At 40.8% G+C, this 27,995-nt stretch overlaps 2 protein-coding genes and 1 long non-coding RNA gene across 3 annotated transcripts in view; 2 read left to right on the forward strand and 1 right to left on the reverse strand.

Annotated features, from left to right (window-relative positions):
- Positions 1–17,411, reverse strand: part of LOC118227416 — an 80,475-nt gene extending 63,064 nt beyond the window's left edge. Inside the window, exon 1 of the long non-coding RNA XR_004765273.1 lies at positions 17,194–17,411. This is a non-coding gene — a long non-coding RNA (uncharacterized LOC118227416). The remainder of the gene's footprint in view (positions 1–17,193) is intronic.
- noto (notochord homeobox) lies at positions 431–1,885 on the forward strand. The gene is made up of 3 exons (XM_035417837.1): positions 431–944; positions 1,060–1,244; positions 1,494–1,885. Exons 1-3 carry the CDS (start codon positions 578–580, stop codon positions 1,677–1,679), a joined length of 738 nt encoding a protein of 245 aa, XP_035273728.1. The 5' UTR covers positions 431–577; the 3' UTR covers positions 1,680–1,885.
- A 2,486-nt stretch (positions 17,412–19,897) lies between the features above and the next one.
- On the forward strand, positions 19,898–27,980 carry emx1 (empty spiracles homeobox 1). The gene is made up of 3 exons (XM_035417839.1): positions 19,898–20,536; positions 24,865–25,049; positions 27,177–27,980. The coding sequence occupies exons 1-3, from the start codon at positions 20,191–20,193 to the stop codon at positions 27,342–27,344; spliced, it is 699 nt and encodes a 232-aa protein (XP_035273730.1). The 5' UTR covers positions 19,898–20,190; the 3' UTR covers positions 27,345–27,980.
- Positions 27,981–27,995: the final 15 nt, after the last annotated feature.

Genomic DNA, 27,995 nt, shown 5'->3' on the forward strand with positions numbered 1-27,995 from the left:
GAAAGGCATGGGTCGCGCTTTTAAAATAATGCGATTTCTCTATTTTCTATTTGCTCTCCAGTGGTGAAGCTATTTGTTCCGCTGCTTGTAATATGTGCCGACTGGCTTTGATTCCCAAGACACGAATAAGATGATTAGGCGACATCAAGGCCTTCTCAGCGGTAATGATTGCTTTTGGAGCTCAGATCCTCGCAAGAATTTGTACGAAGCCCCCACCCCCCTTTCCAAAAACCAATCCCCCTTTTCGGTGTGTGCTTCCCCGAGTGTCTTGTCATGGCCACAACCATCAGCCCATTGACAATCCCAGCTTGTCACAAGTCAATCAATTAATTGGAGGCCTTGTTGGGCTGGTCTTTCTTTCCTCATCTGCTACTTAAGAAGACAAAGGCGCGGAGGGGGGCCTTTGACACCTCTGACTTTGAGCAGAGTATAAAACGGGGTACATGACCTGGCAGAGCAGCATTCGACATCTCCAGTCCTCGCCTGAAGAACTGACGCGTTTGGATCTAACAGGCTTTGCACTTTTTCCTTTTTTTCCCCCCCAGACTTTGACTTTTTTCTTTAAAATTTTCGAAACATGCAAATTCCACCCAGGCCCGTGGGAACCTACGGTTACCCCATGCGCCCATTCGCGCCGCTGTATCCGGAGTACTCTGGCGGCCAGTGTACCGCGCCTACAAAACCCAGCAGCGGGAAATCGTTCACCATCGACGCGTTACTGGGTCGCTCTGATCAGCCTGGAAACGAACGAGTGAGCCACCCTCACATCGGAAGAAAGTACCATCCTGCGGCCTCGCCTATTCCGCCCGCAGGACAGATGTGCGCACCGATGCCTCACTACCTCTACGCGCCGAACATCGTGCACACCCAACCCGGATACCCCGTGTACTACTGCCCGCCATTCACTTACCAGACGACATGTCGTGGCACGTTTTACGCTGAAGGTAACGACTACTGCCTGATTTTTTTTCTAAGGGATAAAGTGCTTTCTAAACAGTGCAGCTGTCAACCCGGTCTGCGATGCGTGTTGCTAATGTATTGCTTGTCATCTTTCCACAGACACTGCAGCGTCTAAGGCCAATATTCAATCATTCAAACACAAAGGGGGGAAATCGAAACGAATGCGCACCAGCTTCACCAACGAGCAGCTGTCCCGCTTGGAGAAAGAGTTCGCCCGCCAGCAGTATATGGTCGGCTCGGAGAGATTCATCCTTGCGTCCGCGCTGCATCTAACCGAGGCTCAGGTAAATATCTTTGCCGTTCAGCTCCTGCTTCGCCATCCCATATTCCACTCGAACAGTTTAACCAATACGGAGACCGAAATTCAAAGTTTCTCAGTGTGTTCGAGGCGATTCTTCATGCTTATACATTACCATTATTATACATTATTGTATAGTATGCAGGCGGAGGAAACCATACACAACAACTATGAAGCATCGAATGCATTAATAAGCATAATTCAGACCACTAATCGCGTTCCATCCCCTCTACAGGTAAAAGTTTGGTTCCAGAACCGGCGCATCAAGTGGAGGAAACAGTCCCTGGAGCAACAGCAAGCCAAGCTGGCTAAACTCGGCCTCGCGGCCCCGCAGAAGAGCCCTGGCTCGCAGGGCCGCGACGATGAAGGGGAGGAGGAAGAGGAAATCGACTTTTCAGCAGACTCAGACGTGGATATCTAAAAGTCCCGTCGGCGCAACTGCAGAACGCTTATGAACTGTCCCACAACTGGATTTAAAAAAAAAAAATAAAAAAAAAACTTTTGTACATACGCTACTGGAGAGTGGCAGAGTAAACTATTACTATTTGTATAAATATTTATGAAATGGATATATTTTTAAAATTACCCGTGTTGCCTCACTGCTCTGAAGAATGTTTTGTTTTGATACATGTTGTACATTTTTCTATAATCAAGAATAAATATATTTTCAGATTTTATCCAAGCATTTCATTTAATCCACCAACCAAGGTTCACCGAGATCGACCTGGAACAGTCTACACATTAGTGCAGCACATATTTTCACTCGCTGTGTATTGATGTTTTCGGTATAGCGGTATTGGAATGAATTGCAATAAGCCATTACACATTCTAATAGAGGAAGAGGAGCAGGTCCACGTCGTCGTAAGAAAACTAGGCTAATTAAAAACATGTTATGGTGAAACCGTATCCCTGTGAGTTACAGCGTAAAGGACTGAAAACCAGTGAAATACATTATTATAGACCAGTCTACACGTATATGAACGCAATGCCGGAAATTACATTACATTAAATGACAATCATATTTTGTTGAAATAATCAGTTAAATTACATTCGGCGTTCAGGAAAGTGGTTTATGATGTCAGTAGGTTGTTGGATAAATGTTTTAAAAATTGGACCCCCGGGTCATGTTTTCATTTTTCCAAAAGAGAACGTATGTAAATGGTAAAGTGGACTGCATTTATATAGCGCTTTTATCCAAAGCGCTTTACAGTTGATGCCTCTCATTCACACACCAACGGTGAAAGGCTGCCATGCAAGGTACCAATCAGCTCATTGGGAGCAATTAGGGGTTAGGTGTCTTGCTCAGAGAACTGGCAACCCTCCGACTGCCAGACAACCGCTCTTACCTCCTCCTACAGCATATTCTATATGTTTATATACAGTAGAAACAGAATGAAAGTGGTAGAATAACAAAGTCAGAGCATAAATAATCAAGTAGCCCACCAGTTTTGCGGTGGCGTCTATAGATCAGTCCCAAAATATATTTCCAAAATTTCCAAAAAAAAAAAAAAACAAAAAACCTTCCTCACTGGGGAAAAACATCCGACAGCAAGTCAAAACTGACACATCAAACATAAGGCAAGACGTCATGCCATCCTCCAACACACAGACAGACACGCACATACACACACAAATGAATGCATCTTATCTCGAAACAATGTGAATGTAATTAAATTCGGTTCATTGACCGCTTTTAAGTTCGTTAGAATAAAATGGAAGCAATGCAGCCGGTGCCTGACGGCCGTAAACCAGACGGATTACAAAGTCAATTGGATCTCAGAAAGACTAAACCGTGAATTTAACCTTCAGAAACCTATTCTTTATCCTTGCAATTAACGTGTAAAAGTTTGGATTACCTCAGATAACAGGCTTACGTGTATCCAGTTCGATCAAAAGGCACAAACTTAAACAGACGCCGCCGCTGCTTGGCTAAACCGCTTTATGCCCAATAATATGCAGTGTAATTAAATTGTGTTATTGTAAAAGAGCTATTGCATTAACTGTGAGTACAACTCATGGTTCGTACACCACGCTTGATCTCCCTTGTTTGTAATTTAACACGCGGAATACTTTGGCACACTTGATTAACACAATCCAACAAATAACGGTACAGATGAATTAGTTTACAATAAGGTACTGAGACTGAAAATATGTCCATCAAATGGGATTTATCTTCAGTTTTCTGTTGACAGGGGGAGGAGAAAAAAAAAAACATTTGAAAACGGTAGGCGAAAGGATTTAACGTCACACAATCCGATTACACAATGTTATTATTTGGGAATAAAACCAATTAAAATGTCTCTCGGAGACAAAAGAAACAGTAGTACGTTTAAAGATCCCCCGCTTTCCAATTTTTGTGTTAGTCCTACAAATCCCATTTCAGGTCACATTTCACTGTCGTCCAGCCCGAAGAGGAGTAATTAGGGAACAAATACAAAATAAATATTTTTAGTATAAAAGTATAAAAAAAAATATTACAGCCAACTCCGGGTGCACGTCCATTCTAGTCACCATACGAGGAGTTTCCGGAACCAAGGACTATGGTTATTCAAAAGGAGACAATAATCTGGCTTCACATTTTGCCCGTGCCCCGACATGTTATTGAGATCCGTTACAGCTGAGATCCGCAGGAAACGATCTAATGAGATTACTTTTACAGCTGGTCAGTCACCCTACACAGACAACAATGAGTAATAACATGTCAAATGTGTCTGATTGTGTTTGGTTTTGTTTCCAATAGTTTCAGAAAAAGCAGTTTGAACAGAGTGAAAATATGTATTTGAATGAACTTAGCCTCGTAAATAAGCACAATAAAGTTTAAAACAATCATTAAATCAATACATTGATAAATACAACTGTGTGAACTGATCCAAATCCAATCAGATTATCAAACACTTCACATTTGAGAAAACCTGCCTTCAAGTGAGCAGATTACCTGTGGCCAGACCAGGTGAGCAGATTACTTGGGGCCAGGTGGGGTCCTGGAATGGCTCCGACAGCCACAGTTTATGGGACATGTCTGACAGCAGAGTTTGCCTCTAACCCCGAGCTTACGGATTCCCAACATTAAAAATCCCTACAGGCAGTTTAATCCCCATTATAAAAACACACTGCCTTTTTTAAAAATTATTATTATTTTTTTTTTTTTTACAGCTGACAGGACAGAAGAGCGCAGAAGTGCAGTGACAGGCTCACATTCACAGAAGCAGTCAGACGGGACTCTCAAAAACGCAGGAGCAGACAGAACAGGAAGTGATGCTTTGTGTACAGGGTCCCAGGATGAGTTTGAGGGGGTAGAAGCTCCCCACAGTCGGCTTACATCCAGACAGGAAGAGACTCCTGTTGTGGGCCCTGTGTTGTTGATGCCATAACAACAGTTAGAACAGGAAGGAGACAATGGGGAGGGTGTCCAAATTGATCTGAGCGTGTGTGTGTGCATGAGTGTGCATAAGTGTGTGTGTGCGCGCCAGTGCAAGTATGCATCTACGACTGGAACCAAATTACATCACTTCACACAAACTCCAACCATCCACTTGCTCATCTAACCCAAATGCAGAATTCTTGAAGGACATGTGACATAACTATGCTATAGCAATATCATAATAAGACCACTCATGGCTCAAATGTGCCAGCGGTGTGCACTAGTGCACTAATTATTAGTCGCACTGGGTAAGAGCATCGGCTATAAATGCCCAAAACATAAATGTAAAAATGGAATAGGAGGGGTGAGAGCGGAGCTGCAGATTGATTTTAGATTCATGAAAAATACACTTGCACCCCAAAAGGATGCTACGTGATTTCCTGTAATTGGACAACACGGTTCTGGGGAGGCAAAGGTATTCGGGGCAGTGACATACAGAGAGGCAACGTGTCGTGTGTGTCAGACGCACTCTGTTGACTACCTGTCCTCATTGATAAAGACCTCCTAATGGAGACGAGTGTAGGCAGAGTGGAGGACAGCCCTGACAGCTGTATCACAGTCAGGGATTTAAACAGACAAAGAGGGAAGCGGTGGATCCTGTGGCACCGCTGCCGTTTCCTGGGTTGGTGATTAAGAGCACCCCTCCCCCCCCCCCGACACGCACGGGGGGGGGGGGGGGGGGGCACCCACAAATCCCGATAAACCCCGTTTCTGATGAGATCAGTGGGGGCGTAATCTCATTGTGGAGGGGAGTCGCGGGTCCTGTGGGCCGGAGACAGAGAACCCTGGGAAACGGGAGGGACGGCGAGGCCTGGTGACCCCCTCCCGCCGCCATCCCAATTAGCAAAGGATGCTGGGACACTGCTAAACCCCCATGGAATCAGAGTGCGGTGTTTGTCTGCACCACTCACTGTTTTGTCAGCCATTTCACAGGAGGGAAAAGCCTTGGTCCTCCAGATCTACTTTGGTAGCTCAGTAGCTCCCTACCCCCCCAGCCACAGAAGTGTCAACCATCATAACAATTCATAGATGATATTATTATGAATGATAATTATGGCTTTGCATGGAGTGCTAACGCAGGAGGAAAGGGTGTGGGTGGAGTAAGCACAATGCTGTAAAGTTCTTCGCTTCTTTACCATTGGCATGAATGCATACACCTTTACAATGTTCATTTTCAAATTTTAGTAACTGTAAAAATGGACACACGCAGTTTAAGTCTACATTACGAAAATGCTTCACCGCAACTGTAATCCACAATCAGGGGAAATGGAGAAAAAAATAACTGGCCTAATCTACATTGAGACAAATGGGCAATGGTATTCCGAACACCGAGATTGAAATACACATACTTCCATAGTTTCGGCGATCCATTAGCAACTGCAGTCCTGGCCTGTTGTCGCTCTGGTCAAATCTGATTTGACTGACTTGTGCCGCCTCGAAACTGACACAGGTTACACTTAAATCCAGTTCCAATATCCGTCTCTCTCCTTAGGCAAGAAAGCGTGACAAGTGCCGCTACCGTTCGACTAATTGTCAGAGAATAACGTTAATTTGATTGAAAGAACAATATATCGGTACAAAAAAATCTAATCACAATTACCTGCTAAATGCCAGGGATATTGACAGAAACCGTTTGACAGCAGGCACCTGAAAACAGCAACTTTGCCATCTCAAATCTTTACTTTTCCCAGGAAAATGGAGATAGTTTCATGTAGTTTTATTTTCATAACAAATCAGAATGTTTAAATTTGTAAAATAAATGTATACTCTCAAAATGAGCTATGCGGATGGTGGACATTTTTAAAAGTGTCTTTTTTGCCGAAAAATATCTGAAAACGATAGGCCTACGTATGCGGAGATTGAGCCTCAGAAAAAAAGCTCATTTATCTATAGGAACAAGGAGCGCGTTTCTAAAATAATGCGCGTTTCTAAAATAATGCGAAGATCAAATCTTCATCCTACGTGCATCGCCTGACAAGACAGAAGTGAACAGTACGCTATGTGCTTTTCTAGATCCAAAAATGGTCTGTTCATCTGCGTTCTATTTACGAACAGCATATTTGAAACGACACTTCAAAATCCCTTGAAATAACGCGCTTATGGTGGCTCTAATATTGTCAAAATGTACAAATAAACACAGAAATCAAGTGTCCTTAATATTTTATCAGCTCTTCTAAACGGAGTGTGTCAACCTCAGGTTTTCAAAAAAAAGAAATGACTAATCCACATTGACTGACGCATTCGTTAATCACTTCATGAACAGATATGTAGGCCTATATTTGTGTGGTGTTGGACAGGCACATTATATAGATCACATCCATCACGGCAACTTAAAGTTCTAAACTAGTTGAACTCACAGGACCATTTGAACGAAAACAAACTGCGCTTTCGCTATTGGGACCAACACCACGGATTGCTTTTAGAATCACATGGAAATTGGTATCCATGACTTTCGTTGTGCGGCTAGGTGCGAAAATTCTCATGGAGCTAACACTTCTGAAAAACTGCATGAGGTCCGCGCAGTCAAACGGCCTGGCAGAAGAGAAAAATGCAGTTCATTTGAGTCCTGAAACATTTTAGGGTAGGCTATTGTAAAAAATCCTCTTTTTTTGCATTTTATTTGTGAACCAATGGCTTCCACTCTATCTAATAGTCATTAACATCCATTAGAATCGTTTGAAGTCCTCGCGGCCCTTTGTCTCACTCTGAACGGTTTAATATGGAAAATACAATGACTTCTAACGCCGAGACAAGACAGACAAAAAGACGACCGAGGAGAACCCGTTTTAAACCTGCGCAATAGTGGCAATAGAGATTTCCAATAATGCGTTTTAATGCGTTTTTCCAGGAAATAGAGCGTTTCCTGTTGCCCCGAAATTTCAAAAGGACACTGATCGCCTACTCGGAGGACACGCACCGTTATTCATGAGTTCAAGCTCTGTTTGTTAACAACCCCTCTGACGAGAGAGCAAACAGACGCTGTGAAACATCCACTGCACAGCACAGAATACCCAGAAAGAGAGAAAAGTGACCGATGTTGCCACACAACTAATTTTACCCAATAGTGGGATTTTAGATTTTTAGCATTGAAACCATTAAACTCCTGTAAGTATGTATTACAAGACGGATGAATACCATTTTCAAAACTACTTCATACAAGTCAACGTGAAATAAACAGCTGCAGTGTATAACAACCTTGTTTAATTTCACAATGTAACGGCAGTTAGAAGATGCGGAGACCACGGAGACCTCCACAGCCGTCTCCATGACGAAGCGCGAGGAGATGCATTGGACGAAAAGTTGCTATTCCCTTTTAAGCATGCAAAATGGAGTAATTAAGTCAGAATTATTGGGGGGGTGACTGAACGTGATGGAACTGGGGATGCACAGGTGGCTACGCGTCTCCATTTCTCAAGCTGGTGGTACAAACACAAGAAAGTGCTACTTTTCCCATCTCGTTATGATGGGGTGAAAATTTCCAGGTTTTTAAGTGGAACAGATTAGCTGAACACACAGAGCTAATGCGAAACAAAATGGTCAATTAGTTTATTATTGAATAGTGGGTCCTCGCGCACCGCTCGCCTCACGCTTAGGTGAACAACCTGTCACTTGCGTGACCGGAGTCGACTATGCTACCTGCCTGAGCGCTTCCTCCTATGTTTGCTGTTATAAACGGCACTAATTGGTGAGAAACTGGACAATGTGCATACAAGGGTTTAGCGCCTCGTTCTTGGGCATTAAACCTATAAACCACTTCTTACCTTTAAGATTAATTAGGCTGGTGGGTCGCCAATGATTGGCTCATGTAGGTCTACACTTAGTGCTGATATAGTTGAAGCCAGCGTTAATTTGTTTGATCTGAAAGATAGTGATTCATGCACGAAGACAGAAGCTATACCAGGTGTTTAAATGCACCCAATCCTTAATTACCGTATGTTTTTTTTTTAACGGTCTGCAACATACAGCAGTAAAATGCCTGAAAACCTACTGTAAAAAGTGGCAATAGATATGCAGTTTTGTTTAATAATGCACTGCATTTACATTTACATTTATATACAGCTAGTGTTTAACAACATTCGCAAAAAAACCCCAAAAAACTGTTTAGTCTTATTAACCAGACCATTGCCATGACATTGACTGCCACTAGATGGTGCCATTAGCTCATTGCACACGCGCCGCCACACAGTACATTCAGAAGTTTTGATGTTCTCCGTCTGCTAACATAATCCAAGGTCACATCAATCGGTCTTCTCCCAGTTTGGGAACCGTGGTTACAGAAACTTTAAATTCTTCATTCTTAATATCAGGGAACCCCCTCTATTTCTCTCTCTCCCTCCCCCTCACTTCTCCCTCACTATCCCTCCATCTCTCCCTCTCCTTTCCCTCACTGTCCCCCTTTTTCTCTCACACTACCTCTCCTCTGCACCGGTCCAGTTGAAGAAACTTCAGTATCAGAGCAATGTGGGCTATAGTTATGCAATATTAAAACACACACACACACACACGAGGTTAATAACTACAGTGATGCAAGATCTTGATAGGTTATGTACCGAAAAACTATGTAACGACATAGCATAACATAATGATGAGAACAGGCCATTCAGCCCAAAATGCTCCCCATTTTTCTACCACTAATGTGCACCTAGTGGCTCAGCTTATCTGCAAACTAGATAGTATCTAGCACTGTATCAAGTCTGGTCTTGACAACCCACAGAATTTCTGCCTCTACTACATGACCCAGCAAGCTATTCCACACACCGACTACTCTGTGAAAAAAAAAAATAAATAAAAAACTTCCTAACATCTGTGTGGAATTTACCTTTGGCTAATTTCCATTTATGCCCCCCACCCCACCCCACCCCACCCCACCCCACCCCACCCATCGTTCTACTAACACGTATCCCAGCATGCCCCTGTGCGTTTCCCGCGGCCGGCGCGCTGGCGTTTGTTTGCCCACGTTCTCCGCGGGCGCTGACGGCGTTTAGCCGCTCAAACAGAACGGCGTGAGGACCCGCACGGCCGCCGTCAGCCGGGGGGGGGCACAACCCGTCACACCTCTCTAACGGTCGCCGGGGAAACGGCCGCGGGGCTCCGCCCAGCGTGGAAACAGACCGGGAAGAGGCCTCGTTCAGGACCCCCGGTTAAACCAACGCAAGTCATTGCTTTCTGGCTCTTTTTCTAAACCAGCCCTATTTACTCATTTCCTGTGTTTATTTAAGCCAGTGTACCACTGCTAGTTTCATCGAACCCAGCAGACCTGAGTCTTGTTTTTATTTAAACAGATGCACTCTTGTTTCCTCAATGGCCAACAGGTCATAGTGCAAGTTTATTTTTATTTTTAAAAATTCCCCTCAGTCCTTCACATGCAAATGTTATTCTCAGTAATAAGGTTTTGCTTCAATTATCTTTTTATAAATCAGGCACATTAATGAACCGACATTCATGTCACACAGAAGCAAAGATATAAATGCGTTTTCAAGTACTGAATAAAGGTTTTTAAAAAACCCTACCTAGCTGTGTTTTGGCAGAAGGGAATAAAAAAATACCCTGATGTAGTTCAGCTCATGCAAAAACTCAACAAGGCCTGTAGAGCAACTTGTCACTTCTCTTGAGTTACTTACAGAAAGGTGGTACAGTCAGCTCAAATTTACAGTAACAGTACAATTTACAATAGACACTCGTATCCACTTACACAACTCACATTCTACTGAAGCTGTTCAAGCACCTTTGGTCAAGGGCACAATGGCAGTGCCCCACCTGGGGAATCAAACCTGCAACCCTCAGAGCTACAAGTTTCTTACCCATTATGCCACGCTGGCACTGTTCAGAAGGCCTGAAAGGGATGAAGGGATGTAGCTGAAGGAAGAGGAGAAGTGCCTCACTTTAACCTTAGAACTCAACACACCAGACTCTTAGGGGGCACTCTAGAACTTGGCATACCAGACTCTTAAGGGCCACTAAAGAACTCAAGAGCTTACCAGGGACACAGTGAAGTTCAGAATCAACAGACAGGTCCTATGGGCTGATCATTGTTAGAGATCCCTGACCAAACTCTTCTGTGGGCTGGGTTTCTTGTGCTTGCCTTACCTCTGGTACAAAATGAAGGCCTTTTCACATACGACTGCAGTATTCTGATTGATACGCAGTGTCATTGATTGATCACCGTATTGGATACGCACAAGAGGGGAAAAAAAGAGAACAAAAAAAGTTGATGTTTGGCAAGATCAGATTACATCAACAGCTCACGCAGAGTTCTGACAGGCACCTTATAGACCCACATAAAGGATGTGTATGACTCACATGCGGAGAAGACGAGCAAGTGATTAACCAGAAACCTTGTTCTTCCACGTTATTTCAGCGCATGCGTGAACTTCGCACATTTGTCCAGCAGAGGGCACTATAGTCCAGGTTATAGGCACCCTGTAGCGAAAGATAGTTGTCAAGTATAGACAAGACAGTTTGCAATGATCAGAGTGCCATTCATGTTTGAGAAATTATATGCACAGGCCAGTTACTTTAGGCAAATTCAAAATGTAAATTTTAGACAAATCAATTATTTGCACAAAATACAAAAATAAAATTCAAGCGAACAACACTGATTCGTATTTTCTGATCAACAAATAAATTCGGCCGGTGAAGACCTTTGTGTACGATAACAATCAATAATATCCTATCGCTTAAATTATTGCATAAACTATATTTGCATAAATGTGTTTATTTAAACGACACCTCTGCAGTTTGCCTTAAGCCCACGAGGCGGCAGCAAAAGACCACACGGGCCAAGGGGAGCGTGGGGTCTGAACGTTAGACAATAGGCAATACGGAGACCATTACCCTCGTCAAAAAATGTTTTCGTTTCGGCTGTTTTGAACAATAAGTAACTGGCAACAGTCGCATTCCAGCAAGTTTTCTCCACCTTGAAGAATTAATCATACTTTGTGAGTTGCCAGAAGAACGGGGACCCAAGTAAGATTCTGGAAACACAGTGGATTGAAATTAAAACTCGCACCTAGATAATTAAATTACAGATTTTTTTATGAAATAAGTGCAGTAGCTATAATTGCATACGCGTCTGCAATGCATTCGGTTATTTTGAAGCACTACTACGAATGCAGAAAACCAATTCGGCCTCGTTCCAAATGTAATTTTATACAGTTAGTATATTGGGTTTGCCTACTCAGTGTAAATTTAAGGTAACAGATATCCATTACTGGCTGTGGGGTGGTTTGCAGAATATCGAATATCAACCACTCTCCCGAGAAATACTACTGAAACCACAAAAGGATACAATAAATCACGTCGAAGTCGACATTCTGCAGACAATGTGAACCACTCACTGCCTGCATCCGTGCCCTGCATTGTCTGCCAAATAAATTAATATGCCAGCCCTACATATTTAATCATCTGTCAAGGTCACTGGCTAACTGCTCCAATTACAGTGATGTAATTGCGACATGGTTTTGTTCCTACTTGCGTGTAGATTAACAACGGAATTGTTATTTTAGAGATTGAGAGATTGCGAGCTCTACATTTGAACCGTCGTGTATTAATGAGTTCCTCTTATGGGTAAACCTGAAAAACAAGTGACATATTTCAAAATGGAAGACATTTTAATTACGACGATGACCTGTATTGAAACCGTCCATAGTAAAGTACGCCTGTTCTCATTTGATAAACTGTGGCGTTTCTGCAAGGTAAACTCCCATTCATTTTCAAGTTGGTCTCCTAAGAATCGGTTACTCATCAACCTGTGCCGGTCAGGTTCAGCAGTCAGGTCGCGATGTTCTCTAATCATTGATGCAAGGCACCCCGAGCTGAACAGGGACGTTTAATTTTTGCGGTACATTTAAACTAACAATTAATTTGCGGAACAATTAAAATTAACTAGACAAACAATAATAGAGACGGTGACGTCTACGAATCTTTGAAATAGACTCTTGCTACTCTTGGCAGCAGACCTTATACTGCTCATAATAATAATGATAATAAGCCAAATAACGACAGTGTCAATTCTTGCATGTGCCGCTCATGTGTGGAAAAAGTGTCAGTATTTCGATTTAATAAGGCCACACTGCATTGATATTACGAAAAAAAGATGTGAAGCAAGCAAATAACAAGCAAATGAAATTGGGCAAACAAAAACGCTTCAGATGCGCGGCCATGGCGTCAACCAATATTCTGCGGTCTAATCAACTCAAATCGATGAAACCCTGGTTAAAATGTCGATTCATTTCAGCTCGTACTGGTGAAATCCGGCAAAAGAAAAAATAAATAAAAAATCAAGCGTAACGAGGAAAGCACCTCTCACTCCTTTCTTATCGATACTTCAGACCAAACGCTCTCAGGGTAAGTTCGTCCTTTTGCAAAAACAAACAAACAAAAAAAAAAAACCCAGCGTATCTAACACACGCTAAAGAGGCGAGTGTGCGTGAGCCTTCTTGTCAATGAAAATACATATAGACTGCGTGATAAATACATCGGCAACGCAAGGTCAATTGTTGCCATAAGTTGGAAAATTGTCATGAGAGATCCCCCAAAGTATTGTTGCCAACAACAATGTACACCTCCAGAGCAACGTACCGCAAAACAACACTTCATGTTTTTTAATGCTGAAGGGTAACTCGCCGACACAAATACGGCCACAAATAAATCTGCTCTTTATTCATACGGCACGACGCGCAGCGATTTTAAAGCGTGGCAGTTTGAAGCACACAGACACAACAAATCCCACAAACTTCGAAACGAGCCATGCTCAAAATCAGCCGGGAGATTTTAAAAGCCAACTGGCGCCACGTTTTGACATTGTCTGTGGTTCACGTGAAGGGACAAAGCTGGAGGACAGTCACCAGTTGCAGCACTTCTCAAATTTCCCTAAATTATTACAGAACAGCTGAGAAATCTGAGGCTGACCCAATAGACCAATGAATTAGAAGCCTCAGCTAGTGCGAGATTTACGCACGCACATGTAGCCTACACATACGCATGTACAAATACACACACATGTACATGCATACCCATACGCACATACATAGACTGGCACACACACGCGCACAAACACACACACAAGGTCCGTGTTTCGGTGTGTGCTGATGTTTTTTTTTGTTTTGTTTTTTGAGCACCTCAACAATTTCAAATTCATTTCTTTACAGATGGCCCATTACCATTCACCCGCCGAGCCTTCACTTTCAGCCATTAATTACACCTGGAGAGTGAGGGTGAGGGTGAGGGTGACAGACGGACAGAAAGACACACACACACACACACACACTCCTGCCCACCACACCTGCACTGGACCTATGGATGGAGGGGGGAGGTGGCGGGGTGTAATGATCAGCTTGTGGGCCCCTCCAGCAGAGCTTCACATGCAGAGAGTGCAGGAGCAGCCCGGAGCAGCCCCAAGCAGCCATGAGCAGGAGCTGCCCTGATCAGATGCCCTCTGGTATCAGAACACATGTGACTGCTTTCACATGAGGGTGGGGGGCTGTTAAACTGTGCAACTGTGTGCAAGTGCAGGCGTGCGTGCGTGTGTATGTGTGTGTGTAGATCTGCATGTGCGCGCGTGTGTATATTTTGATGCTCATCTCCCTTCATACAATCCTGTGTACGCATACTCTCATATTAAGAGTCACTTTGTTCATCACATGCATCCATCTCTTCAGTGAATATATAGTGTTCTTAATGGGCAGCAACTCAGTATCCAATCCCCCACCACCCCCGTCATGAAAAACGTGTTGCTTTGGCACTTAAAGGGTCACTTTATCTACGTCAGCCTTCCCCCGCTTTTAAACTAAATCAGAATTGTCACTTCAATGAAACGAACCCGTACTCGCTCCACTGGCTTTTCAATTGCGCAAATTCAGTCTGTTTTAGAGTCTAGGCTGAGTTCCTCTAGTGGTCCTCACCTGCCGGCAGTCTTAATACATCACTACGTTCTTTTGCTTTTGGTGACATTATTATCGGCAGCCAATCAATTGCCTTCTGGTTTAGAATCCACCAATCATTGATTTCTCTCGCTCACCAGTGACGGAATGAACCACACGGCACTATTGAACGGTGGCTGGGACCGTGTTGGTTCTTGTGTTTTGGCATCTCCTACGAAAAGCATGTTCTGCATTTTTTTTGTTTTATTCACCCCACTATAAGAAATAACTTCAAAAATTGTTTTTTGACTTTCACATTCTCACGTCTTATGTCATATTAAACTAAATAAAAACAAGTAAAATTAAATAAAACAAGTTTACACATTGTATAGTTACACTGCATATAGTTACATTATGATTTACATGAATCATAATGATAATAACCATCAGAAAATATTCAGTCTGACAATCATTATTATTATGATGAATACAATGATGATAGTGATAGTAATATTAAATATCTTACATTAAATTTATATAAATTCACATAACATAAATACTTATGTTATTAACTGTATTTAACTTGCAAGTTCAAGCAGTATGAGAGTTTAAGTCTGCACTGGCCTGAATAGTCTAAAACTGATTATATCTAATAATAATCAGTAGAGCCAAGTAGTGTTTATTAGTTGTCGCAATACTATAGACTCGAATGCATACAGATTATCTTAGAATTCAGTTAAAATTAACCATTGGATTGCGCGACGCAAAATTCTGCAATCACGTCACTAAACAAGCCGCAACTGCGGCGCGGGACCTCAATGATCAGCACGTGCTGTTAACGGCCAGAGCTCTTTTCTAGCCCTTCTGATTCCGAATCATTCCGAGGAAAAGCCGTAGCAAGTCAGGTTAAGTAAATCACAAACAATTAAGAGGCACACATTCAACGTTAAGAACATGCAAACAATAAAAATAAAAAAATAGATATACTCCTTATTTCGGTAACATATTTGTAACTGTAAACTGAGAAGCTCTTGTGCCCATTAATGCCAGGTTATTACCTGTATGTAGCTGCCCACACACTGCACATGCAAAATCATAGATTTCAATTTATAACTGTTACCACCATGGGTGCTGCTATACCACAAATAAAAATAATAATTATTACTATTATCATAATCATTATTTATTAATAAATAATAAACGATGTTTTTCATTCGCTGCGCGGTGTACACATTTCTGCACACCAAATGTGGCTATACACGCCTCAGAATGTGATTTCCTTCAACAAAAATGTGACGCTTTTCTGATTAAATTCAAAGATTTGTTGTTAGGAATGAATTTACCCAGGAGCTGGAGATTAAGAAGGTCAGGACTGAGGACTATGAACATGATAATTATTCATACATTTACGGTATCTTTAAGGCAAATGGAAGCAACACGTATAAGTATTTCGCCGAATTTCCCGACAACTACACTGCGATGGCCGGCATATGGTGTTGGTGTCAAGTAGGCCAAATGACGACAACCCGATGGGACATTAGCGATGCTGAGCAATGCCACCGTCGCGACAGCCTGTCAGTGACTACATGACTGTCAATTCAACACTTGCATTGGAATCGTGACAGTGTTAATTCACGCTGCCTAACTAATTCGCAGTCGTCACATTTATTGGACGTTGAAAATCAAGGAGTGTACGCGCTTTTTAGTCCAATTAATTATGACACTTGATATAATAATTGCTAGCTATTCGGAAGATTCATACGCAGGTCAGGCCTTCTAACTCTGAGTTTAGCCTTCTGAACTAAGATAACATGTTAATTCATTGTTATTGTTTCTAATTACCAAAACAAAACCAAATATTTAATATTGCAACTACCAGAATCACTATGCACCACTACAGCGGTAGCGTAACACGAATCCCATTCAGATTTGTTTTTAAAAAAATCACATAGGCCATATTTGGAAAGAAATGAGCTTCAATGTTTCAATTCAGACAAGTAAAGGACAGAATATGACTTCGTACTGACTGAAGTTCAATCCACATGCCAATTATTTCCTTAAAAATGCGCGTGGGCATTGGCTCATAAGTCCCCCCACTCTTAAATTATATAATTTACTTTCCCCGTAATTAGCGGTTCCTTCGTAGCATTTTAGCAGGTGAAGCCACAAACAAACCCAGTCGACAGCAATAAAATGAGTGCAGGGAATAATTCTAATGCAGTTATTTAACTAAATAAAAAGGATAAATACCAGTCCGGCTCGCCATTGCAGCCCTTTGTCGGCCTAATTAAACGGGTCTGCTGCTAAATAGTGCGGTGAAAGGAAATAATTAGGTGGACTAAACCGATGACTCAGTGAGTTTAAGATCCTTTGACTTCTAAACACCCAATCAACATCTTGTCCCGTCTCATTATTTTTCTCTGTAATGATTTTCTAATGCTCTCTCTGGGCAAAAGAGCGCGTTAGTTATTAACTTTGAAAGTAGGCCTAAAACCTAAATTGCGTGAATGTGACCTCCCCGTTTGTGCTTCAACTCGGCTAGTAATATTCACAGCAACGTGAGGCTAATATGAGACATCTTCGCTTTAAAACTTTAATTCAGCATCTTTCTAACTTTCAGGAGTGTTGAAGTTAATACATAAGTGTTTACCTACTTATTTTGTGGATCCACAAAAACGTTTCGCTATTCTCCTCCGTTTTCTTTTTGTTGACTTTGTTTGAACGTGTTGCACTTAAACCGACCATTGAGTCGCCAGCTAAACTAACAGCTGCAGCAACATCGGCCAAGCAGTAGATGTTATCACTTGCCGTCATTAAGTTCAACGATGGAAACTGCTCAACTGATATAGGCCTACAGCTGCGATTGATCGAGTTAATATGTGTCCGACGAAACGTGGTATAGCCGAGATTTATTATTAAGTCCGGCTAAAAGCAACTGCCAAAAAAAAAAAGAAACTAGTGGAAGTTGGGGGACAAGTGGTATCTAAATGCGCACTGGACTTTAGCTCACAGAAGTAGACCCCCACATTATCCAACTTAATAAACAGCATTGTCAAGCCACCTAACAGAAACAAAGAAGAATAAATTATACTGTATATCTTCAAGTTTATATCACTAGTTATGTGCAGTTATAGTGAAGTTACAATTACACAATCAGCCCAATTAGAGAATTGAATGATTGATTAATTGATTAACTGATTATGTACTTTTATTATCATAATAATAATAAGATATTGCAAAAAAAAAGTATAAATGTAGCCTATTGCACCGAAGGCAAAAATACAAGTTATAGAAAGAACACCAGAACAGATTTTACACCCTCTTCAGACAGGAGTCTGAAACAAAATTAAAGATAAATTACAGGCTTAATTCTACCACATATTCTCGTGCAAGGTCTTCTCGGGGGCAAACAGTCGCAGGTTTCTAATCTGAGACTGGGGTTTTAGAGTCAATTGGCATTTTTACGCACAGGCGTATTATAAGCACTTATTCACTCAAATGATACCGGCTCGGAGTCAACTGCACGGAGCGCTGAAGTGATACTTTGGCTTCCTTTGAAGGGAGGGAAAATTGGACCAGAGTAATTATTAACCGTAATGGATGTACGAATATAAGACAGACAGCCGTAATCATTATCGTTGATCTAATCTTGCTTCAAGCAAGGGACTAAACTTGAGGAAATTAAGCCGCGGTAGCCTATTTGCCAGACATACTGTAGTGTCGCAAGTTAAGCAATGCAAAAGTTTGAGATAGAATCAAACGAATGTATTTGTTCGGTTTAACTCCAAAGAAAGGAGAACGGTTCCTGGAATTTTCCACTGCTTGTTTAAGTTATTAAACGATATTGCATTTCTATGTCGCTTTGTTTTCTGATTCATACTAGACTTGTACTACTACAGTCATTTCAATTATTAATATTGTTGCTTAATACTTAGATGTTAATATTCATATACATATCGTTAATAATTAGAAGACTACTATAATCAGAATGATACTAGTTGATTTGTATTGACAATTAACATTGAGTTTTATAATTATTATTATTATTATTATTATTATTGGAATGTCAGTAGTAGTATTATAGCACTTTGAAGGCTAAAGATAAATGTTTTAATTCACGGAAGGTCGTTTCAGCCAACAGCAACAAAAAGCATCTTCAAGCCTCCTCCAGAGCGCGTGAACCCAGAATATCGGTGTCTCACACAAGCTGGCGTGCAAAAAGGTGCGGAAGAGAAGGGGTGAAATCGTGAGATGGATTTCGGGAAAGGACTGCGGCGGGGTACAGAAGGGGAGAAGTCGAGGGTTATTATCCTTTCTTTATTTTCTGGTGCTACGTATTCCAAAGAAACGTGACAGGTTCCAGAGAAATAAGCTTACGAACATGCATTCATTTCAAAGCGTTTCTTTTGAAGTGAGTGAGAACACTTAAAAAAAAAGAAATTATATCTAGTAAGACCATTAGTAGACACTATGGGCGGGGCAGGGGTTTTTAGTGGCTCTCATTTTGTCTATAAAAACGTAACCACGCGTTTGTAGGTCATTGCTTATTACATCGTCATACGTCATTTGGACACAAATTGAAGAGAAGAATAATACGTCCAAATGCTGAAAATAGAGGCACCCTCTTATCTTAGGCATAACCTGGGTTCCTATGCGCAAGACAAACTTATTTCACGTTTGCCAAAATTATTAAGATACTAAGTGTTATTGAGAGTCCTGATTTAGAAGCGCCCCGTCAAAAACCACACTGTTACGAACACATCTTACTGTGGCCTAGTGCAAAACTATGCTATGCTTGTGTTGTTCATGGATAATAATATACGCTAAATTAAAATTTTCATAGTTTCCCTTAACCAATGCAGGCCAATTTATCCACGCGCTTTACTGCAAGAGAACAGGTCGAAGTGAATTATGGAGTTGTCCGAGACTGAGAAAGTGCATAACAAAACATTGGCCTTTACAAAAGAGTGCCCCTGCTAGTACGCATCAAATATTACTACAGTAATCAAAATTTTAACCATTGGTAGTTGGCTGGAACAGCCTTAGGCCACACGTTACCACTTTGTCTGTATAACATACTTCCTATGGATAGGCCTGAGGCGAAGACATATCATTTTAATGAGACCACAAGACCAATGAAACGGCCAACGGCCTCCTGGGAGGTTCCGCTCTAATTCCCGAGTAAGTCATATCAAAATCTAACAAATAACCTTGGTATACTTAACGTGTTCTTCATGGCGAGTGTCTTCGTCCTAAATTCATTGGAAGGCTCCAATCCGCGTTTTTTGAGTGATCCATGCTCCGGAGTAGACGGAGCCGTCCAATCAGAGCGGTTTCCTCAGGTACCAATAGGCACCACACAAATCTTTTCCCCTGTCACTCCACAGCCGCTTCAAACAGTGTTTGACTTCATCTTATATCAGCACGTGCCGTCCCATGGATTCATACCTTCTCTATTCACATTTAAGATCCTAAAGCTTTTTTTGTTTTGTTTAACTGCTCAACCCTTTCCCCAAATTAACGTGCAATCGGACCACCTTGCCTCCCCAAATGTCCTTTTAAATGAGTCTACGTATTCATCACCACAGAAGACGAAACGAGTGAGGAACTGTATTTTTCGGGGGGGCGGTATTCACTTGGACTGTCAGACCATGTTTCCGCCGGCGGGCAAGCGCTGTTTCACCATCGAATCCTTGGTTGCGAAGGAGAGTCCTCTGACGGCGGAGGATCCCATCCGACCAACTGCCCTTAGCTATCCGAACCCCGCGGACGCCTTCATGAACGGCTACCAGGGCCCCGCGGGGAGGTCCCTGTATCCGAACCCGGAGCTGGTCTTCCCAGAGACAGTTAATCACCCGTCATTGACTGTTCATCCGCACCAACTCGGAGGTTCGCATCTGCAGCACCCCCACTCGTTCTTTGGAACACAGCACCGTGACCCGCTAAATTTTTACCCCTGGGTTTTGCGGAACAGGTTTTTCGGTCACAGATTTCAAGGTAAACGCAGCTACAATTTTTTTCTCTCTCTTTGTTGCATGTAATTAAAGGCGGATCAAAAATAGGCTAAATTAATCTATCGTGAAGCCTTTTCCGCTGCACTGTCTGGTGAGTGTACAGTAACTTTTCTCTCTGTAAAAGAATGGCTTCGCTGTCGCTTGAGGCCTATGTAATTATGTTATGATTGCTCCGTAAAAGGGTAAGTGTTCATTTAGCAATGACAACATTTGCTCCTTGGCAGACCACTTACGAATACATTATGAATTTCGCAAAGCTTCCAAGGAACGCGAATATGGAAACATGAAAGCAAGTTAAAAGCACATAAGTGCATGTTTCCAAAGAGAATGCACGCTTTTATGATTACAATGAAACAATGTTGTTTAACTCACATGGGTACTGTCTGTAAGCAATGTATTATTGTTATTATTATTATTATTATTATTAGTAGTAGTAGTAGTAGTAGTAGTCGTAGTAGCAGCAGTAGTACTTAACTGGCTATTTGATGATGATTATTATTATTATCAGTTGTAGTAGTAGCAGTAGCAAGAGCAATATCACATTAATTTTTAGGCTATTATTACACGACTCTTGATTTATTAGTGGCTGAAATATATGGTGTTAATTATTGCCAGGTTCCAATATATTATTTGGTGCATATAACCAGCCTTTCCCAAGAGCTCAACAGTCTGTGATAAAAACTACACTTTATGATACATTCAATATGCTTATATATATATATATATATATATATATATATATATATATATATATATATATATATATATGTGTGTGTGTGTGTGTATATATATGAAAACCTATTGTTCTCTATCAGTACGTTGGCCTACTCAGACGTATCTGCATTCTACACCTGTAAAACTGTGCATGCGTCACAATCTCAACAGAGACTAACATTTTAAGCCAACAGAGAGGAAAGGGATTACACATAAAAGAAAAACAGCTCTTTGTTCTGGAAAATGAAGAGAGCACAGATTGAGTTATCTTATTTTTTTCTCGCTGTCCTCTCGTCGCCTCTGGCTACGCTTTGTCGTCGGGCTGGTGTGAGTCAGATAAACTAAAATTGCTTCTTGTCGCGAGGAAAAATGAAACTGGCCGCTTATCCGCATTATACTGGGATTGAAGGCATTCGCCAGCATTCTTTTGCACGTGCTACAACTAACGTACGGAATGAAAAACACAGTCCAGGCGACCATGAACTATGAGGGGACATTCTGATATAACACTTCTGATGCACATCCTCTATAACACAGTGGCCAAAAAAAAAAAAAAAAAACAACTACATAATTTACTGGGCCTCATTGAATTCGCATTTTGAATTTTAAATCGATTCTTTTTTTTTTCTCTTTATTTTTGTTTAAGCAAAAATCACTGAATACATGTTGGTCGATAATGTGTAATGCAATACAGCGTGAGATGAAATTTCCTCTGTAGTGTATGTGAACATCTAGGCTTGTATTTGGCGAATCTTGAAATGGGTTTGTTTTAAAAACACATAATATATGTTTCTCTGCAAAGCTATAGACTTAAGAGACGACCCTTACAAACTCACAGCCAGAACCTAATGCCTATGCATTGCTCAAAGTTTATGTGCATTTTTTCATCATGTACACAAAAAGGAAATATTAAAAACAAGGCACAGTGTGTCCGAACTTTGATTTGTACCCCCAAACAATGAAGTTATTTTTCAAACTGAAAAAAAATGTAATATTTAAAAAGGGATTTTTCAATAAATTGCAAAGTGCTTTGTAACGTTGATACCCTATGTGGATAGCTGTTATCCAGCATTAGATGCTTCGTGTGATGTTACTTTTGTTTATTGGCAATTACTTTTAATTAAAAAAACTTTATTTTCATGGTGGTAGTTGCCAAAGTACAAAAAAGAGAGAAAATAAACAAACCTCCCGAGTTGCCATTAAATTTGAAATAGACTTTACGCGGAACTTTTACCTATTTCAGTATTTACCCCAACATGGTTCGTTGACCTCCGCGTCCACTGAGCAGCTATCCTAACAGCTTTCTGACCCATTCTCAGTAGCATATATTCAGAGCACGATAGGTGTGACTGATGCTGATGTCTCTATTCGTTTCTTCACATAATTAATATATATTTTGAGTTGGACTTATAGCTTCCATAAATTCCATATACAAGCCAAACCACTAGGCCTGAAATAGGTGCCACTCCTTCGTTTTTGTCCAGTTCGTCTTATCGACGTCGAATTTTTAATAAACAAACTCTACTCATAACATTCTCATGGGTACATAAGTAGACGCTAAAACAAACGAGGGGTTTAGTTTTCAACGCAATAATAAACCCAAAGGGGTGCTGACCTCAACTTGAAAAGATGAATAGGATTTTCATACCAACGTAAAATACGCTTTATATTACGTGCGGGAAAAATACATGCGAAATGTAAATATGCCGTTCAGTGCTGGATTGTATGCAACGGTGTGTCAAAAGCTACCGTTTAGAACTTAGAAACCACTCTCACCTGTGAATGTGCTCAAATTTCACGGCTTGTCAAGTTCGAGTGGTCTCCGAAGATTAAAAAAAAAAAACCGTCGTAGTTAACGATGAGCAAGCAGGGTGTTTTATGCCATTCAACGTATAGCCCGGAGTCAAGCAACAGAGAGGAATCTTTCGCAGGTAGAAGAGGCACTGCATTCCTATGAGGATCTCTCAGGCTGCGTCAGAAGTCATTCCACATTTTCACACATTTCCATACAATGTATAACGTATAGCTTAAACACACTCAAGCCACATTTAAGTTACACGTGCTTGCTTATTAGACGGGCTATCACTTTGGTAGTCCCTGTCATAACACGTTTTCTTTTGATATAGACCTATAAATAAAATAAATATATTTTAAATGTTCATATATATTCTATACGAATTGTATCTCCATTACAACACGCCTTTCTTAAAGTCGATAAGTTTGCTATCAGTTACATATCCTCCGTTAACTCAGATGTTGCAGACGCAAATATACGCACCCTGAGATGAAAATGTTCAATTAAAAAAAAAAAAATCTCCAAGGGAATAATTACATGCCATTTCAGAGTTTACAGGGCTTAAAGTTTAAACACTGCTTTGGGCGTTCGACACTCGCTCATGCGGAGAAAAAGTGGTGTTGAGATAATTGGCTGGTATTTTTCTCCCCGTGCAGCCAATTTGCAAAGGAAATATTTTCTTTGTCGGTGATCAAGCCTTTAAGAGAGTCCGTCGCCCGAGTGAGACCTTAAGGTGATTTATGAAGGAACTCTTGTCCGAGGTTGTTTCCGCACCGGACGTTTCTTTGGATAACCCGAAATCGCCATGTTGTTAGAAATCCCGAAAAAAAGAACATTAAATTATAACACATCATTGTCTTGTCAGAAAATGCAGCCAATGCCAAAAAACCTGAATTGTTCTCCTTCGTTTCTTTATCAACTCTGTCATAATCACTGAGACCTGAGATATCGCTCCACTTGGATGGATACTATTGTTTACTCTAGAGTTTATCTGACACTTGTTTTTTCCACAAACATTTTTAGACAAATTTATCTAATTTAAAGTAAATTCATTTCTCTTCAACTAATTTTTCTAGGATGTATTTCACTTTAATGTATTTCAGAACGACTGTGTATTGTTCTCTAATATCATTCAATAACTTACATTAAACTTATTTAAAAACTGATTTCAAAATGTAATTTTCGAACACATGTTTGGTTTATAATACAATACAGGGCAACTATTTTTAGCTGGGGGGGAGCATTGCTAAACAAACGACAAAGCTTAGGGAGGCCTTCACAAAAAAATCAAAACGCACACAACACACTATAAAACAACACAACAACACGTCGTCTATCTCCGAAACAAACCATTTACTGTGTATAATAATAATAATAATAATAATAATAATAATAATACCAGGCCTAGTAATTCAAATGATGATGATGATAATAATAATAATAATAATAATAATAATAATAATAATACATCTGCTATATTCCAACCAAGATGAAATGACAATATCCATAATTTGGTAGTGCAACAGCAAATACACATAACAAAACATGACGAACTAAAGCCAAAATTTGGAGGAAAAAACGACACAGCATTCAAACACGCAAGATCTTACTGGGGTCATTTCCTTTCAATTCGCTCGCCCCGGGGAACTAATAATCCCCGGGCTAATTAGAGCCCTGTGCGCGCGGTGCTAGACCCGTTTCTAGTAGATTTGCCTCCAACAGGGCGCCTGGCCCGCGCGCACAAAGCGAGTGGGAGTGCCTGAGTTCCGACTCTCAAGCCCGCGCTGTGATTGTGTTCTCAGGAAATGATGTTTCCCAGGACAGTCTACTACTGCACGGCCCGTTCGCCAGGAAGCCCAAGCGGATCCGGACGGCTTTCTCCCCGTCCCAACTCTTGCGGTTGGAAAGAGCCTTCGAGAAGAACCATTACGTGGTGGGCGCTGAGAGGAAGCAGCTAGCCAACAGCCTCAGTCTATCGGAAACTCAGGTAACACATCGTTTAAAGACGGCAAAACGGGAATTGGTATCGCAGACTTAGCGTGTTCTTCGGGAGTGGCGACACGATGACGTTGCTTCAAACGCCAGTCACCCACATTCCAATCACCGACCCGAACAAACCACGACTGTCAAAGTAAAAAAAAAAAAAAACATTTACATGAAGCCCTTTTGAAGTTAGCATTTTCTCAGAAGGTTAAAATAAGACAATTTACCAAGAGTATATATTCCCAAAAAACGTGGAATCTTCACAAAAAAGAGAGAACCAAATGCAACATTATTACTTACTACTGCTACTACTACCAATAATAATAATAATAATAATAATAACAATAATAATAATAATAATAATAATAAACCAAACTACATCCTAAATGATAAAATATACCTAAATTAGGGTGTTTCCTTTCATTATTTCAGAGGAATTAAGGTAGCTGGGAAAAAAACAAACAAAGAATGCATGATAACATTAAGTAAAATTCAGTGGTTAAAATACAAAGTAAACTTAAGCAACAATTTGACATGTATAGTTGTTACATTGTAGAACCAGTTTAACAAAAACGTTCTGACTTCTGCAACAGAACAGTTGTGTGCTGCACTGCAAACTGGATAATAGCGTGAGCAAAATGCCCGTAAAGTAGCCTATGTGTTTGGAATTCACCAAAACAAAGTCTTCGAGAAGAATATTTCACGAAATGTTTTAGATGTTTGCGATGGATTTAATTAACAAGAACAGCGTACATCCTAGCTGTTTAAATGGATATCGACTAGAAGAGAAACAGAGAAATGACCAGCATGTAGGCCTAATTCCGAAACATTTACTAAATAAACTTATATTTTGAAATAAGGATAAGTGATTCGTGATAATTATATTTATTTTATAAACAAATTTCGGTATAATTTAATAAGAAACAATTGTTTAAAAAAAAAAAAAAAATAGGAACCATTGGGAGTTATTTTTTCCTTACTTAATTATATTAAATATACAGATATATCACGCCAGGCGTGAACGTTTAGATGTAACTATGCTTCAGAAGACTCGTCGTATTAAAGCTAAGCCGAGCCAGTCCGGAGAGGCTCTAGTTTTCTATGCTTTGTCCAGCAACTTTCGCCTTTTTTGACGATTTACTTACTTATTTTCAGCTATTGTGCAATGAGGGCAAACATTTACGCAGGGCGGATACGCTGATACGCTGAAATGTATATATATATATATATATATAAAAAGTTTTGTGTGACAAGCACACAAGCATGACAAACTACGGAATTAAATGCTAAAATCAATGCAAACAGCAGTGAGGGGAACACAGCGTGCAGTAAAACGAATATTATTTTTTTTACATTAATACTTATTACTCCACTGCCCGTACTCAACAGGAATTTTATGAAAAAAACATAATAAAATAACAGATCTATCTATCTATCTATCTATCTATCTATCTATCTATCTATCTGTCATTTGTTTATTCATTCATGCCCTCTTACAGTCAAAAGAAAAAGTGGAATTCATGAGATCTTTAATAGATGCACAGCACCAAAATCACACTGGCTGTGTGTAAACAGTGCCAGACAGCGTTAAGGTCATTTGCATTTTACATTTAATCACGCTCTCATGCAGAGTGATTTACATGGGCTGTAAGTGCACCTAAGAGGCAAGAAAAGCATTACACAGAAAAGAGTTCAATGATAATTTAACACCATCAGAGTAGATATATTTTATCTCTATGCAGTAGAATGTAATCTATCAGAGATGATTTTACACCAAGCATTATCTGTGACCCTAAAAACTGATTAAGTTACAGACAAATCCAACTCAACTGTGGAGATACATGGATATCAGAAGAAGGTAGAAAATAAGCAGCAATAAGTTATTTTGACCGAGGATGCATCTTACACCAACCAGAAACAACAATGCATCTAGGTTGTTGGGTTTCAACAGAAAATGTCCTCTTTTTTGTGATGTCATAAATGTTGCTAAGCAAAGCTGTGAAAAGAATGTTCTTTCACTCAGGATTCTCACAGTTGATTATACACTATTATGACCACAGGAGGAGGAGACAGGTCGGTGGAGCACCATGCTTTGGTACACATTAGCAGTGGTCTTTTTCTACCTCCTCAGGTCAAGGTCTGGTTTCAGAACAGAAGGACAAAGTACAAGAGGCAGAAGCTGGAGGAGGAGGGGCCAGAGAACCAACAGAAGAAGAAGGGGAATCACCACATCAACAGGTGGAGGATTGCCACCAAGCAAGCCAGCTCGGAGGACATCGATGTGACATCCGACGACTAGAACCACACTCCCGCTACCCTCTCCCAGTCCGACCACACCCCCGACACCCCGATCCCACCAGAGACCATTTCCGATCGCAACCCTATTTATTTAAGTAATATTGTAAGGCATAATTATATCTATAAATATATATATATATATTAAAAAAACAAGGACAAAAATGACTGAATATGATGCCGCCAAGCAGAAAACATTTGCAAGCCTCAAACAGAGGGTCTCCTCGAGTCAAGCTGAGAAACTGACACAAGTCCCAGAGGATCAAAGGCCGACCTTCGCTTTGCCCGAACTTGGGGCCCTGCGTGCCCTGGCTACTGTACCCCAAAACCTGAGCGCCGCGGTCCACCTCTCTGTCACATAGCCGCGGGAAATCGGGGCCACCTGCCATTCAGGGGTGATTTTCACGTTCTGTCGTTTCATTGGTCCTTTTGACCATGGGTCTCGAATGTAGATAACAGATGTTAAACTTTTTTTTTTTTTTTTTTTTACAGTATAACATGCATTGCCTGCACAAGTTCACATGGAAACTTTCTTTTTCTTTTTTTCCCATTTTACTCTAGTTCCAGCCCAAGACAGTGGCTGTCAGAGGTTTTTATTCTGACTAAACTAAACCATCAATAAATGTCACATTTAATTTAAGCACTGTGTTTTTTT

The sequence above is a fragment of the Anguilla anguilla genome, chromosome 5 (genome assembly GCF_013347855.1).
Source record: "Anguilla anguilla isolate fAngAng1 chromosome 5, fAngAng1.pri, whole genome shotgun sequence".
NCBI lineage: Eukaryota > Metazoa > Chordata > Actinopteri > Anguilliformes > Anguillidae > Anguilla > Anguilla anguilla.

What these genes read in the sequence shown, in the direction of transcription:
- noto (XM_035417837.1), top strand. Translation starts at nt 578, where the DNA reads ATGCAAATTCCACCCAGGCCCGTGGGAACCTACGGTTACCCCATGCGC. An exon ending in TGGCACGTTTTACGCTGAAG is followed by an intron (nt 945 to 1,059) that starts GTAACGACTACT and finishes ATCTTTCCACAG; the next exon opens with ACACTGCAGCGTCTAAGGCC. An exon ending in TGCATCTAACCGAGGCTCAG is followed by an intron (nt 1,245 to 1,493) that starts GTAAATATCTTT and finishes TCCCCTCTACAG; the next exon opens with GTAAAAGTTTGGTTCCAGAA.
- emx1 (XM_035417839.1), top strand. Translation starts at nt 20,191, where the DNA reads ATGTTTCCGCCGGCGGGCAAGCGCTGTTTCACCATCGAATCCTTGGTT. An exon ending in TTTCGGTCACAGATTTCAAG is followed by an intron (nt 20,537 to 24,864) that starts GTAAACGCAGCT and finishes TTGTGTTCTCAG; the next exon opens with GAAATGATGTTTCCCAGGAC. An exon ending in TCAGTCTATCGGAAACTCAG is followed by an intron (nt 25,050 to 27,176) that starts GTAACACATCGT and finishes CTACCTCCTCAG; the next exon opens with GTCAAGGTCTGGTTTCAGAA.